General features: G+C 46.1%; 1 protein-coding gene and 1 long non-coding RNA gene across 5 annotated transcripts in view; one reads left to right on the top strand and one right to left on the bottom strand.

Annotated features, from left to right (window-relative positions):
- Positions 1-2,615, bottom strand: part of LOC144327229 (uncharacterized) — a 30,461-nt gene extending 27,846 nt beyond the window's left edge. The window contains exon 1 of the long non-coding RNA XR_013392166.1: positions 2,235-2,615. This is a non-coding gene — a long non-coding RNA (uncharacterized LOC144327229). The remainder of the gene's footprint in view (positions 1-2,234) is intronic.
- Positions 1-14,630, top strand: part of FOSL2 (FOS like 2, AP-1 transcription factor subunit) — a 28,193-nt gene that overhangs the window by 425 nt on the left and 13,138 nt on the right. The window contains exons 1-2 of one of the 4 annotated variants that reach the window (XM_028724445.2): positions 1,155-2,158; positions 14,037-14,291. In XM_028724445.2, the coding sequence (XP_028580278.1) occupies positions 2,060-2,158; positions 14,037-14,291 (354 nt within the window). In that variant the 5' untranslated portion in view covers positions 1,155-2,059. Of the gene's footprint in view, positions 1-1,154; positions 2,159-2,541; positions 2,743-2,776; positions 2,951-14,036; positions 14,292-14,630 lie in introns of those variants that run through there. The other 3 variants (XM_028724446.2, XM_028724447.2, XM_077925636.1) reach the window with 3 other exon arrangements.

Raw genomic sequence — 14,630 nt, 5'->3', positions numbered from 1 at the left:
ACTTCATAGACTTGCGCGATCTCATGTTATCCAAGTCCAGCATTTCCTCGTCGGTCTGTTGGCAAGTGAGGCTTGCAAATAAATAACCTCGGGTTTATTTAGGGATCTATCACGGGCAGTTTAGGGAAACGGGGCGCGTCCAGCAGGTTCAGGAAAAAGCCTGGACGGCTATGGGGATCTTTCAGTTCCTTCCTAGAGGAGGCAGCGCTGCAGTTATAATAGTTGAATGCAATTAGGAGCTCGCTACTTAAAGTAGACCCGGCAAAGCGGGGGAATGCGTTATGAGATCGAGCGGCCGCTCTACGACGGAAGAGTCTGCTATTACTGCAAATTGCATTTGGGGCAAAGAATAACAAGAATAAGCGGGCAAAGGGAGTACCGCGCGGGCGGGGCAAACCGACTCGGTACGAAGCTTCGGTCAAGTTGCGCGGCACCAGCGATTCTTTTTATCTCCGCCGCTGCTTCTACTACTCCCCGACACGCCAAACCTGACATGCCACCCAAGATCGGTAGCACGTACTTGGGAGGGAGCAAACGCCCTTTTGCAAACAATGCGTTCTGATGCAAATCTTCCCCACCCTGCCCTTACTTTGGGTCGCGGTGCTAATCGGCCCGTGTATTCTGCCACAAGAGCGCAAGCCGCCCACACTCGAGTTTTGCACAAGCAGCATTTAAGAAAATCCACCGGCGCCGCGAATAAAGTGTCGGCTTCTCCTCCCCCCCCCCCCCCCCCGCCGCACCATCAGCCGCCCCAGTATTATTATTGCTACTATTAGCGTTTCGATCCTGTTCCCCTTTAAGCGGAGCTCGGTCTGTTGCAGACGACCAGGGAATCCCTCTCCGAGCGCGTCACTCTAACCAAGGAAACCCGCGCTCGCGTAGTACAACGCAAATGACCATCTTTGGCAACGGCGACCTGCGACAATGGAACAGACTAAGCCTACGCGCTGGGAGGGGACGGGGGACGTGACACGAGGAGGCCGCGGCCGGGAAATGGAGCCCGCCAGGCGAACGGGCCGGGCTGCGCCTCCGCAGGGACGGGAAACGGGGCGAGGAGAGCGGGGAGCCGCCCGGGCTGGGTTTGGCTCGGCGGGGCTGAAAGGACAGCGCGCTCTGGCCCTGTTCTCCCTCCTCCGCCAAGTGGGAGGCTCCGCGGGGCGGGGCCAGAAGCCTGCGAGTTTGACGTTTGCGAATCCACATGGTACAGCTCTTCAGAGGCAGGGAGATGGAATAATAAGACTGTGGATTTGAACTAATGCCATTGCACTGACTCATTCAGGGAGAGTAAAGGAGCTCCGAGAACAAGGATACTAGACAGAGAGAAAGAGGAGAGGGAGGGGGGGAAGGAGGGGAAAAGAAAGATCGCTTTTATGGCCGAGAAGGGCAGCATCAAGGGTTAAGGGATCAATAATTCGGGGGAGTATTTTTAAGCAGCAACAACTAACGATCAGGAGCCTCCGATCCCGGGCTGAGTCATCCACCCAGTCCAGTTGGAGCAGGAAGCTGGCACTTTTCTGTAGGGCTTAATTATACAGGAGGTTTAGATGCTCCTGATTTAAAAACTACAGGGCGACCGCGGCTTTGAAAGCAGTAGGGAGATCTCCACAGGAAGTTGGAAGGAAGGCAAGCGAGATACATCAAGCTTTCTCTTCTGTAGAAATAAAAGTCGCATTTGGAAAACTATTTTTTTAATAAGTATATTGTTTTGATTCTCGCGTGAGAGGCAATGATTTGCCTCTAGAGCGCGTGCATTTTTTCCCCTTCTGCACTGTATGCGGAGGTGTTTTTTTGGATTTATTTTTTAATTCACACAGTTGCTGTCGCAAGAAACAAAAAACCAGGAAAGGACTTATTTTTCATTGCTTAAAATAGAGAAAAGGGAGGGGGGAGCAACACCCTGCCAGATCCACTTGAGTGCATTTGGAAAATCCGAAGGCAGTAAATAAAAGATCGGAAGCGAACAAGACAGGGAGGGACCGAGGAACAAAACAAACAAACAGCGTGCACATATTTTTTTATTTTTTATTAAGATTTCAAAGTTTATTTCTCACCTCGGACAATGTACCAGGATTTCCCAGGGAACTTTGATACCTCCTCCCGGGGCAGCAGCGGTTCTCCAGGCCACCCGGAAACTTACAACAGCATCACAGCTCAACAGGTAGGGGCGAGGGGGGAGTGGTCCCTCTCTATGCTTTTCCCTCTTAAATCTCGAAATGCCTCTGATGGCATTTTACCTGAAAGAGGAGTTCAGGTGATCTCAGCAGGTTTCCTTTCGCTCTGCGTATACGGAGATCGTAGGTGATTTCGCGCAACCCAGGTCCCTGATACTAGTTGTTCTTCTCCCCCCGTGTCCTTTTCCCCCTTTCCAGCGAGCGAGCGCCGCCGCCGCCACCTTCCCGGCTCCTGGCTCCTTAACCAAACAGCAAAGTTCACTAACCACACCCCAGTCCACCTCCTGCGAGCGCGCTCCGACCTCTCCCTCAGTCGCAGATCAGGGCGAAGAAGGAGAGGCGGCGGCGCGTTGCCTTTGGCCTCCAGTCCAACAGCCGCCGAGACACCTTAAAAGGAGGCGGAAGCGGCTGCTTGGCGGCGGCGCTGCTGCTGTTGCGAGAGTTTGGGCGGGCGAGCGAGCGAGCGCAAAGCCGCGCCGGAGCTGGAAGTTTCGAGCTCGCCAGGGCGCCGGAGCCGAGAGGCAGCCTGGGCTGCGACGCGGGGCCGCCGAGGCGGCGATCGGGGCTACAAGTAAGCGCGGGGTTCTCTCGGGGGAAGAGATCGGAGCCGCTTTTGCAAGCCGGGGATGCCTTTGCTGGAACTGTGCGCTTGGAAGGAAGGAAGACCCCGGCGCGCGCGCGCGACCATTGCGGGACTGAATTGGGGACCGGTCCATACGTGCGAGGGAAACGGGGATGGGAGTGGGAGGACGGAACCCACGGCCGCTCTTAAGATCCCGGTGAGGGTCTTCTCTCGGAATACTGGCTCTACCCTCTGGGTGTGCCTCTCCTTGGCCCAAAAGGGAGATGGCCTTTTGCCTAGTGGCAGTTCGGGGTAACTTGCAGAGCTATCTGCCCGGGGTGTGTTTCCGAGCACGTCGGGAAGAGAGGTGAAGGGGGGCGCAGGGCAAGGGTGTGAGGAGTCGGAGTGCCCCAGACGCGCGCGTCTTCGCCGGCAGTGCTCTACGTGCGCACTGGCAGGAGAGCAGCGGGGTGGGGTGGCCTCAATGTTTGTCTCAGTAGGAAATTGGGGGGGGGGCGCACAAAGGGGGAACCGTGAGTAGTTGCCGGAAGTGTGGGCCCGACGTATGCAGGCTGCAATCCTAGACCTCTTTACCTGGGAGGACACTCCATTAAAGTCAATGGGGCTGACTTGGGCTTTGCTGTGGGTTGTTAATGTGGACTGAAACTCCTGGTGGAGTGGAAACAGTCTAAAAAGGGGCATGTCGGTCTCAACATCGGTTGTGGCAGGCGTGGAAGAAAATCACATTGTCTAGGCATGCTGGGGAAATAAGTCAGACACCCACCAACCCAAAAATAAAAAACAACCCTCAAAACAACCTTCCTTTTTACATTGCTGGAAAGCTTGAAGAAGTGATCAGCTTGTGAACAGCACTAGTTCAAAATGACTTTGTTTGGTTTTACTTCTGCCCCAAGACCTCAAGGAAATGTAGCGGCACAATTCACTTTGAAGGTGGTGGGTTTGGATTCCAGGAAGCCTTGTGGGGGATATTTATCTGTAGCCTACCCATTGGTTGATGTGATTAAGATCCAGTAGGCTTGGGAAAACAGAAAAGCTTTTGGTTATAGGGGGGTCCCGATCACTTCTTGAATATCACCTGAAAACATGGAGTGCCTTGCCCATGACAGCTGAATGAACTAAATGGTTTGTAATGGATTTTTGAGGGGGTTTCAGAAGTGAGAACCCCAGTGGAGAAGGGGTACGCCTTAGTAATAGCTCTTTCTTGGGCTTTGGTTATACAAGCAGGATGCTGGGATTATGTAAAGTGAGAGAAAGAGTGGCACATCCAATAACTTTCTGGGTAGATTTGCTTTTAACCTGTTGCTCTTTCACTTCCTCCAGCTCCTTATCTCCTTATTCGCAACACATACACATGTGTAGAGATGGCAAATGGAACATGAAAGGAATCTCTCCAATGTTCCTTGGTCACAGACCCGGATTTACATATTTATATGCATTCGTGAGAGACAAATGTATTGGCAAGCCAGCTGTTTGGACCCCATACCCTGAAATGGAGTTTTAATCATATTTTGTAGGCTTGGTGGCATTAAATTAAGAGACATCTTCCGAAGATTGGGCTGCTTGAGAAATGCAAAGAAACAGGTCTAGCCACCAAGACGGATTTAAATCCACTTGGATTCAGTTGAGTGGGTTTGTGAATTAAGCTACAGTAATTTTGAAAGACCCTCTGTAGAAAACAAGAAAACAAATCTGTATTTTTCATTTTAGATCCCTTTCCTGGGAAAGGGTCTAGAAAGATGTGGAAAATTGGTTTCTTTCCAAGTGCTGAAGTTGGGATAGGCTATACGAATTAGATATATTTGTCTAAATGTGCTTTTATTTACTCGTTCTGTTTGCAAAATGAGGGGCGGTTTTTAATTGTTTAAGCTGATCTCCCAGAAGACATTGAAAAATGTTTGGGGCAGCAACCAGGATCTTTGAGGAAGGTTCTGTAGGCCCATACCAAAAGACACATTGTATTATCCCCCACTCCCCCATGGCTCCTCAGTTCCTTCAGAAAGATTTGACCCTTCTCCCCCTTTCACAAATAAGTATTCAGTTTTCTGAGATGAGTAAATGAAAGTATGTTTCTCCACATTGACTAAAAGCATACAGTTCTACTTTATTCTCATTGTGATTTCTTTCTCTCTTTTAATAGTAGCAACTTTTAAAAAAGCAATATCTCTGGAGGCAAATACATTTTTCCTGGGCTCTGCCAGTGTCCTAAGCTGGCAAGGCTGCTGAAATACTTTTCCCCTCTGTTTTTCGAGGTCCTCTTCTTTCTCTCTCTCTCTCCACCCTCCCAATAATCTTCAGGCTTAAACATGTCAGCATGTTAAAATAAACAAACAAATCATTTCAGGATTATGAAGAGGCATCAAGATTCTAGAGTAGAAAATACATAAACGACAGTTCTTACTACGCTAGTGTAGTCTCCACAGAAATCAGTAGACCTTCTTCCAAGAAACAAGTTAAGGACAAGGATGCAGTAGCTTGATGGATAACTTGAGTCCAGTAGAGTTTTCATTCAAATAATACTTTACACACAAATTGGATGGATTTCTGGAAATCAGGTTGTATAATACTGCTGTATTAGCAAAGGCCAATTAGTTGTTTCATTGTTAGTACAGCTGTATGTTTTCTACAGTCTCAACTATAAAAGTGGCCTTTATGACCGTGGTAAGTTTGCCAGTTTGCTGAAATAACCACACTTCCATTGGATTTGAAACTACCATGTTAGAAACACACTCAAAATGGTGAAACTGCTATACATGGGTTAGAAGACTGTCCTTGACTGAGCACAACTTAACTATTGGTTAGTTTTGAGCGCGCCACAATTAAAAGGATTGTATTTGCAGTGAATAATAAAATGTTATGCCATGTACCCGGTAAATCGTGCTGTGTTGTCCAGAAATTGTGACTGCCATTAGTTTACAGCTGCCATGTAAAACCAGTGGCAACTGTCAGGTAATTCTACTTTATAGAGACATAATCATTTACTGTTTGGAAGTAAAACAACAACAACAACAGCCCCACCCTTCTTTTCTCTCTCCAGCTTTTGTTCTAGCTTGAATTTCCTTTTCCTTGTCTCAAATTAAATGCCATTTCATGAGCTGTGCCAAACTGCAATTAATTCAGTGCTATGCTGCTGTCGAAGTGCTGGAACCATCTCCTAATACATTCACAGTAGCCTTCTAATGTAGCCATTTCCATTCAATGTTTTTAATAGCGTCTGTTCGGGAAGGAGATGGAATGCATTTTCGTGTTGGCTCCATCTTCAAGCAAGCTAGGGAGTGATATTGTTGCTTTCCTTTGGTATTCAGACATTCCTTTGCTGCCTGAATGGACCTCGCTGGTATTTATTGTGGAATGGTTTTTGACCTTCAGAATGCAAGTTCTTACAGGGTCCATGCAATTTGGCTACATTTTTGGGATAGCTCTTTTGGTACAGCGTCTAGCCTGAAATGATGCTGGAACTTGAAGAATGAGAAATATTTCCTGTTGAAACTGAAATCTGTAAAATCAAGGGTCGTTGCGCTCTCTCTATTTCCCTGTGGGGGCCCCTCCCTCTTTTCTCTTGATCGGTATTTTCTTAGGTCTTTTCGAAGATTTCTTATGTGACATCCTAGGCTAAACCTACAGCTTCTCTGAGAGGCGTTGCACAATCTCATCAGTTACACAAACATACGATATTTCGTAACATGTTTACATTGGCTGGCCTTGCCTCTCTTCCCCCCAGAATGCCTTTCTTACCACTTCTGTAATGTGTGTGAAACCTACTGGCAAAGTGAGGCGTAAGGTTTTTTTCACATCAGCTAGTTGTGGACCTTCTTTGTTTTTGGTTATGTGTGCTGTAAACTGTCCTATATAAAACTTTGCAAGTGGTGCCAGTCGGTGACATTCCGCACACATCAAAGACCTTATTTATTTATTTACTTACGAGAAATGACTCTCTCGGTGTCCAGGTCGAAGCCAAAGATGCCTCTTGGGTGCCCTCTGTAGGCTGTTCCACGTAGACAGGTTTCCAGAGATGATACACAATGGAAAGAAATCATTTGCTCACTTACAGTAAATGTGGGGAATCTTGTTTGGGAAAATGGATAGAGTGAGTTTTCTTTTTAAGGCTTGTCTGTACTTTGCGGCCCAAATGATCACTTTAACGAGACTGCCGATGAATGTGTGTTCATATTCTCAGTCCGCCACTTCCCAAGCTCAATATTCCAAGCTCTCCTTAAGTGTTTAGCTCTCTCTGTAAAGCTGCATGTTGTTGTAAATTCTGCTCTTCAGAATTCACTGCATCTCTTGCCTCGCTTCTAAGATGAAGATGACACCGGTCAATTGCTTGACCAGTTCAACTGGCTATGTGCTTATGGTTTGTATGTGCACTTAGAACACATTTCACTCTTTGTCCCGGTATCCTTTCATGGTCGTCAAGCCTAAAATATTTGATCAGGCCATTCATCAGCTTCTTTTGGTTTTTATTCATGTGTTCCATTGTGTTTCCCCACCCATATTCTGTTAGCTGTGGCTATAGGTGGTGCAGGAAAGAGCTGTTGCTCTTCAGTTCCCTTTATGTGTCCGTCCTCACAACCACACACACTGCCTACTTTCCTTCAGCTGCAGGGCCAACAACCCTACGTGCTGCTTAATTTTAGCTTTAAATTTAATCATCATCAACAACAACATATGAGGGGCCTTTGAATTCAAGCTTGCCTGGAAGTTACACCCTCCATGTCTGCTATTGTTTGAGAGAACTCCTTAGCGAAGGAAGGTTGCTTGGCATCTGCTCCCAAGACATTCCTGCTTCCCTTGCTTTGCCCTGTTCCAGATTGAACTCTCAGTAACAATCAAGAAAGAAAGAAAGACAAATAATAATGTCAGAATAGATTTCTGCATAGTTTCTGCCAGTGATCACACTGTTCAGCATCTGGAAGATTTCTACACCTTCCCTGCAATTAAGAGCAAGTGGAAATGTCATTTTCCAACCTAATAATAATGAATAATAAGTATTTTTTTTATACCTCACTTTTCCCCTGATGGGAACGATCCTCTTCTTCCATTACAAAATAAATATGTGATTTAATCAGGGTGAGGGGTGGGATGTCATACTGGGATTGATGAGATTACTTATCTTGTCTTGCAAGATTAAGGCAAGGGGAATGGGAAGGGGTTGGGCTATGTTAAGTTTTGTCAACTGAGCTGGGGGTAGCTCAGTTGGTTAGAATGTGGTTCTGATAGTGCCAAGGCTGCAGGTTTGATTCCCGTATGAGACCGCTGCATATTCCTGCATTGCGGGGGTCTGATCCTCAGGGTCCCTTCCAACTCTCTGATTCCAACTTTTCCTAGCCACTGTGACAGTTCCTTGTAGAGCAAGAGCGAAGAACCTGTTGCGCTTCAGATGTTGATCGACTAAAACTCCCATCACTCCTTACAATTGGCCATGTTGCCTGGGGCTGGTGGGAATTGGAGCCCAAGAACCATGTGGAGGGCCAGAGGCTGTAGATTTGATACCATTATAATATTTTGCTACAGATTAGTTATTTCTGTTTCGATTTGGAAAGCGATGGGTAACATGAGATCTATTATGTGGGTTCTTTCTATTTCTATTGGTGACAGAATGATCTTTTTAGTAAATAAATAAAGCTTTCTAAAAGAGGCGGTTGTGATGCAATGAGGAGAGTGATTTGATTTTGAAGGCTCTGATTCATCCTGTGGTTAATAGGCTGGCCTTCAGATAACTAACCTCACAGTGTTGTCGTGATGGTAAATAAGAGCATGATGAAGCATTCTGTGTGCCGAAAGTGCTGCGGCAATTAATAACAAAATTTGTGAAACGAGGAACCATAAGAGTTTATCACTCCACGTAGATAGCCCTTATTTCCACACATTGCATTCTTGCAGAACACAGTAGACATTATTTGCCTTGGGTGCTATGGCTCCTTGGTGACCTTCATTTTTGCAGTCTTGGATCAGACCACTTTAGATTGTTTGTACTCCTCTGAGTGAAAAATATTTTAGAGATTGGCTGCTCGAGGTTTGATCAAGTTTAATGCATAAGGTGTTAATTTAACGTGTTATCCATGCATCAAGGCAGCTTTACATATGGCATTTTTCCTACAGAGGTACAGGAGAAAACAGGAACATCCAAGAATACTGTCATAACGATTGCATACATTTTTTTTTAATCACTGTGATTGTATGTAAAGGATTTATGTGCCGTAAAACAGATAAATGCACAGGTGTAGGCTCTCTTCCTCCTATAGCCTTGTAGGTAAAATGTAATTTACGTTAAAGGTAAATGTAGATGAAGCAGACTGTCGTACAATAAACAGGCTTGAAAAAGGTCCCGCCATGGAGGAGTGGGTAGAAGGTAGCTCAGGATCTACTTCTAGATCTCTTGAGAGATTTGCAGAAGATCCGCATGGGGTTGTGACACTTAATTTTTTAACCTGTAGCAGCAACAAATATGCTATCTCTTACTAAACAGGCTACTGAAATGTAGACAAGACATGATTTTGTAACTCAGCTGTTCTGGTATTGAAAACATACCTAGGCTCAGAATGTGCTCAGAAGCACCCCCTTTTTTAATTATATTGAAATGTCTTTTTGCACTTCGCTCCGGTTAATAGATCTTGGCGTTCTAGTAAGAAACAAAGCTGGTCCAACAAGCCTAAGTCTGCCATTCCCTTCCATAATGCAGTCATGGTTGGGGAAGTCTACTCTTAATAGTAGAGCTATGGTTGTAAGGGGCCGGTATATGCATAGTAGACCTGTAAGCAATCACTGCCAGTTGTACTGCTGCCTTTCTGTTGAGCTGGCCTTCAATCCAGTGGCGCATTGGGACTGGTGGGTTAGAAAGCGGGGAGGCCAACAGTGAGTGGAGTCAGAACCCATAACTGACAGAGCCAACTCCATTTTAGTATTGTCATCCTTCTCCACCCTGTTGGGTTCTACAAAGTCGACAATGAGACTGAGGAGGAGGCCCAGAAAGCTGGCAGCCAGGGCCCACGCCCTGGAGTGGTTGTAAGTAAGAAATCAGACAGGTAGGGTTTGGCTTGAGGGCAGATTAAGGTTGGTGGGGCAATGCCACATTTCCCGTAGTAAACCAGCCTCCGCCACTTCCAACTTCTAGTTGTTTGGGAGAGGTTTGTTTCTGGCTCCTGATCTAGGTGACTTGGAGGTCATTGTAATTTATTATGACCTGTCAAATATGGACTCCTCCTCTAATTAGTCACTAGATAATAGGAAGGATATTGCCAGAGAGGGAACATTGCTCCAGTGTGGATCGTTTAACTCGTTACTCATCTTAAAGCATGCATGCGAGGGGTAGCTACACAGCTTGGAAGGAGATGCTAACTAAACATATGGAAAAACTTTCTGGCAGGAAGAACTGTGTGACAGTGGAATGGTGTCCCTCAGGAGGTGGTGGACTCTCCTTCCTTGGAGGTTTTTAAGCAGAGGTTGGATGGCCATCTGTCATGGATGCTTTAGCCGAGATTCCTGCATTGCAGGGGGTTGGACTAGATGGCCCTTGGGTCCCTTCCAACTCTATGATTCTTCACCTCAGTCACAATGGTGAGAAACTTGCATCCTCCCCAAAATCTGGCAGGATAAGTCTCTTTGGCAAAGACATCATGGTAGGGCACTGAACAGTCTGTCGGCATTTACCTGTTAAAGAGGTTCAGCTGGAAGATAGCGAGCAATTTGTAAAATATCATTAACAGGTTTCCCTCCCAATTTATTTTCAGGAAGGATGAGTCTGACACAAAAGCTGAGAACAAAGTGCTAGTTTTCTCACGGACACTGCCTTGCTGTGGCCAATAAATTTGAGTTCACTGGGCTTCCCATCAACCACATAGGTTCCACATATCAATAATTTCTATTGTTGTTGTCTCTCAACATACCATGCATATACTGTTGGAAGTACAGAAATCTGAGTACAAAAACATTCATTTTACTTCAGTGTGCTTGCCATCATTTTCTCAGAGAGGGTCAGTCTTTGAGTATATATTCTTTGCAATAATCAGAAACACAACTTCCATGTTTAGTGGCTCTGTGCTTTTGCTGGATGTAGTGGGGAACAAAACAGCATGCGGATTGTTCCCCCTTGTGCCTTGCTTGTGAACTATTTTCCCAGGGATATCTTGCTGCCTTTAATGGGCAGGTGAGAGTTGTGGTCCTGATAGACCTTGGGTCTGATCCTGCAAGGCAAGTCCTCATAATTATTTTTTGTGGTGGTGGTTGCTCTCCTTGATGTTCTTACATTGCCCAAAGTGTGGATGATTTTCAAGGACTTCAAATGGTTCTTAGTTAATGGATCTAAAATCCCAAGTGGTTGGGACATGATAGGCCTGTAAAACTAATCCCACATTTTGTATGTTTCTTGAATGGCTCCCTTGTTAGACAAAAACATTCCTTCTCTTAGTTTTTCCCCTCCAGGGCCTGCCCATTGTTTTGTTTTGTTGCTTCCATTCCTCCAGAGTTTTGGTGCCAGTAAACTATCCAGATGGATTTACCTCAGACTGGAAACAAGGTGTACAAGGCTCCTTTTTTATATATTTTATTTTGCAGGAGATCATTACCTAGTGCCTTTTTAAAAGCTTCTGTTTTGTTTTGTCTAGACAGAGCAAAGAGCTGCAGGGAATTTTTCTGATCTGAATCCCAAAACACATTTTATAAGGTATTATTAAAATATAGGCACGTAAATCTGCTGCAGCTGGAGGCATCTTTATATTCTACTCTTTTTATTATTATTTTAAAAAGAAACACTCCTTCCATGTGATCCCAGAATGGGTGTGTTGTACCAGCAGAAGGCACAGCTGTTTCTCAGCTCAAAACCCATGGTCATGTTGGTGACACAAGCACCAGAAAACAGTCTCCTCCTTTGTATTTTAAAAGAGATTTATTTATTTGCCACGCCTCACCAACAGGTTCATAAGGCAGCTTGCAACATAGAAAAGAAAAAAAACCCCAACAATTAACCATTCAGACCACAACAAATAAATAATAGGCAGCAGCAATCAGATAAAAAATGATAAACAGCAAAGTAATGTCATACTGAAAGCGGTGTGTGTCTTTTAAGTTCTTTGTGAAAGGTATTTAAAGTGGTAGGCATGCCGCTGACTACATTACAGTATATGCTGTTACTGCTGACTTTGCTAGGCACATTAAGGGATTTGTGTATCTACACTTTGCATGCAAAAAAAGGACTTTTTCATGGTTGGCTGTCTCTTTGCCTTCCAAGCAGCTGTGCCCATACCTTTCTTGTGATGGGTCAGGGTGGGATAGTCCTTATCTCAGGCCAATGTCTCTTCGGAGGCTGGTGTAGTTCCGCAGCGCCCTGAGCCAACTCCTCATTTTGCTTTGCCGCATTGCATCCTGGGAATGGAAGAAAATTGATTGGGCTGTAGCCAGGCTGCCTGCTGAGAATTTGTGAGGGAGTGAATGGAAGATGCCCAAACAAGAATCTTGCCCATTTGTCTTGCCCAACCTGTGTGGGTTTATTTCCTGATTATTCCCCCCTCCTTTACTTTCTTCACATTTTATTGAATGTGGTGGTAGGCTGAGGTGGAACGCGACTGTGTAGGGTGGGGATTAAGATTTTTGAATATTCCTCCATGTTAAAAGCCAGAAACAAATTAGTATTATTTATTCAATTTATGAGTTGCTGGACCTGAAAGAAAGGTTCCAAGTGACGTTAGAAATGTTGCAAAGGGCTACATTGGTGAAAAAAGAAATGCTTAATCTGGGTATAAGTCCCACTGAACTCTGTTTGACGCTTCCAAGTACACATGTACATGATTACACTGTTAGTGGATTAGTTTGGTAAATGACTCAAAATGGATATGTATGCCATGTCCCCAAGACACTTTGACTGCCTGATGCTCAGTGCCATCTCATTTTCAGGTTGAAATGTATTTCCTACAAATTGTCAGGTGGTTGATGTAATTTTTAAAACTCATAATCCCTAGTGGAATGAAGGAACCAACCAACCAACCAAACAAACAAACAAACAAACGCATGTCTTGTATTTCATCTCTTGGAATAACCTTTCAGTTTTTCAACTTGTAAAATGGGGGGTCAAAAGTGTGGATAACTTTCTGTGTCTAGTCTTCTGTGCTGTGCAAATTGCCCTGCAAGTGATGACCCAGCTTGTTGGCCCTGCATGCAGAAGGTTCTAGGTTCAATCCTTTGCATCTCCAGCGTAGAACTGGGGGTGTCCTCTGCCTGAAACCCTGGGGAATCAGAGTGGACAATGTGGAACTAGATCAGGGGTCCTCAAACTTTTTCAGCAGGGGGCCAGTCCACTGTCCCCCAGACCTTGTGGGGGCTGGACTATTTTTTTTGGGGGGGGGGAATGAATGAGGGACGATGAGCGGTCCGTGAAAGGGCTCTGGAGAGGGGATGGCACCAACAAACTCTAGCCCCTTTCGTCCTCTAGGCAGGGCGGGGAGAACCCAGGAGGGAGGGAGGGAGGGAGGAGGCGCCGCCGCCGTGAGAGGGAGGGAGAGGAAAAGAACGCATGGCAATCCACGCAGCGATTCCCAGACCGTCCCTGGGCCGGATTTAGAAGGCAAATGGGCCTGATCCGGCCTGCAGGCCTTAGTTTGCCAACCCATGAACTAGATGGACCAATGCTCTGACTTTTGAAATATAGCAGCTTTCTATGTAGAGTGAAATAGCATTGTTTTGCCACAACACCTGTTCAGGTGGGGTGGAATTGTATGAACTGGCAGTAAATGTCACGAGTTTGGGACAAGGGTGGGGAACCCGTGCCCCTCCAAATGTTTTTGCACTTGCAACTTCTCTCAACTTAGACAGTGGTCATGCTGAGTGGAGCTGATGGGAGTTGGGATACAGCAACGTCTGGAGGGCTATAGGTTCTCCACACCTTCTCTATAGTTTTAGTACAGCCCAGAGGCAGAGCACATGCAGCATATATTAAGCTGCTGGGTTTAATCTTCCAGCGTCTTCAGTTAAAAATAACTTGCATAGCAGAACTGAGAGAGACCTTGGCTTGAGCACCTGCAGAGCAAGCTACTGCCCGTCAGAATAGACACCTTGCCCCCCAGATGTTGTTGCATTGCAGTTCACTGGGGCTCCTGGGAGTTGGAATTCCACAACATCTGGAGGAGACTCCCACCAGGTGTCCCAAGAACAGTCAGTGCTGCTGAGCTAGATGTTCTCAAAGTCTTGCTTGGCAAAAGAACATCTCCTGCTACTGTGCTGGTGTGCCACGCCTGCCACCTTGCTTAACGTTCCACTAATTCTGGTTCTACTGATTTTCTCTCCCCGTCTTCTAGAAATTCCGGGTAGATATGCCAGGATCGAGCAACGCTTTTATTCCTACCCTGAACGCCATCACTACCAGCCAAGACTTGCAGTGGATGGTGCAGCCCACTGTCATCACCTCCATGCCAAGTGCCTATTCTCGCTCGCATCCCTACAACCATGGCCTGCCAAATCTGTCCTCGGTTACCGGGCACACAGCTCTTCAGAGACCGGGTGTCATTAAAACCATTGGGACCACGGTGGGCAGGAGGAGGAGAGATGAGCAGGTAGGTACACTGGTTGAAATGACACTGTGCAATCCGCTAGCTGTGTGTGCTTGGAAGTTCTAGGAGCTGAATGCAGAGCTTCCAAGGCAAATAACGTCATGTTCCAAGGGTTTTTGGTGACCCCATCTTTCTCTTTGTGTCCATGGCTAACTTGGAGAGTGCTGCATCGGGAAGATACTTCTATTTAGGGAGTTCCAAAAAACCATGGCAAGCAGCCGTCGTTACCATTAGAGCACATGCTTGCTTTATCCCCTGTCATTTCCAATGAAGGGCTATTGGGACAAGGCTGGGAAGTATTGAGGACCTGTAAAAACTTGCCACCAGTCGGGACTTCCAAGT

The sequence above is a fragment of the Podarcis muralis genome, chromosome 3 (assembly GCF_964188315.1).
Source record: "Podarcis muralis chromosome 3, rPodMur119.hap1.1, whole genome shotgun sequence".
Lineage (NCBI taxonomy): Eukaryota > Metazoa > Chordata > Lepidosauria > Squamata > Lacertidae > Podarcis > Podarcis muralis.
The sequence above is the reverse complement of the archived record's forward strand: the minus strand, read 5'-3'. Positions and strand labels throughout refer to the sequence as shown.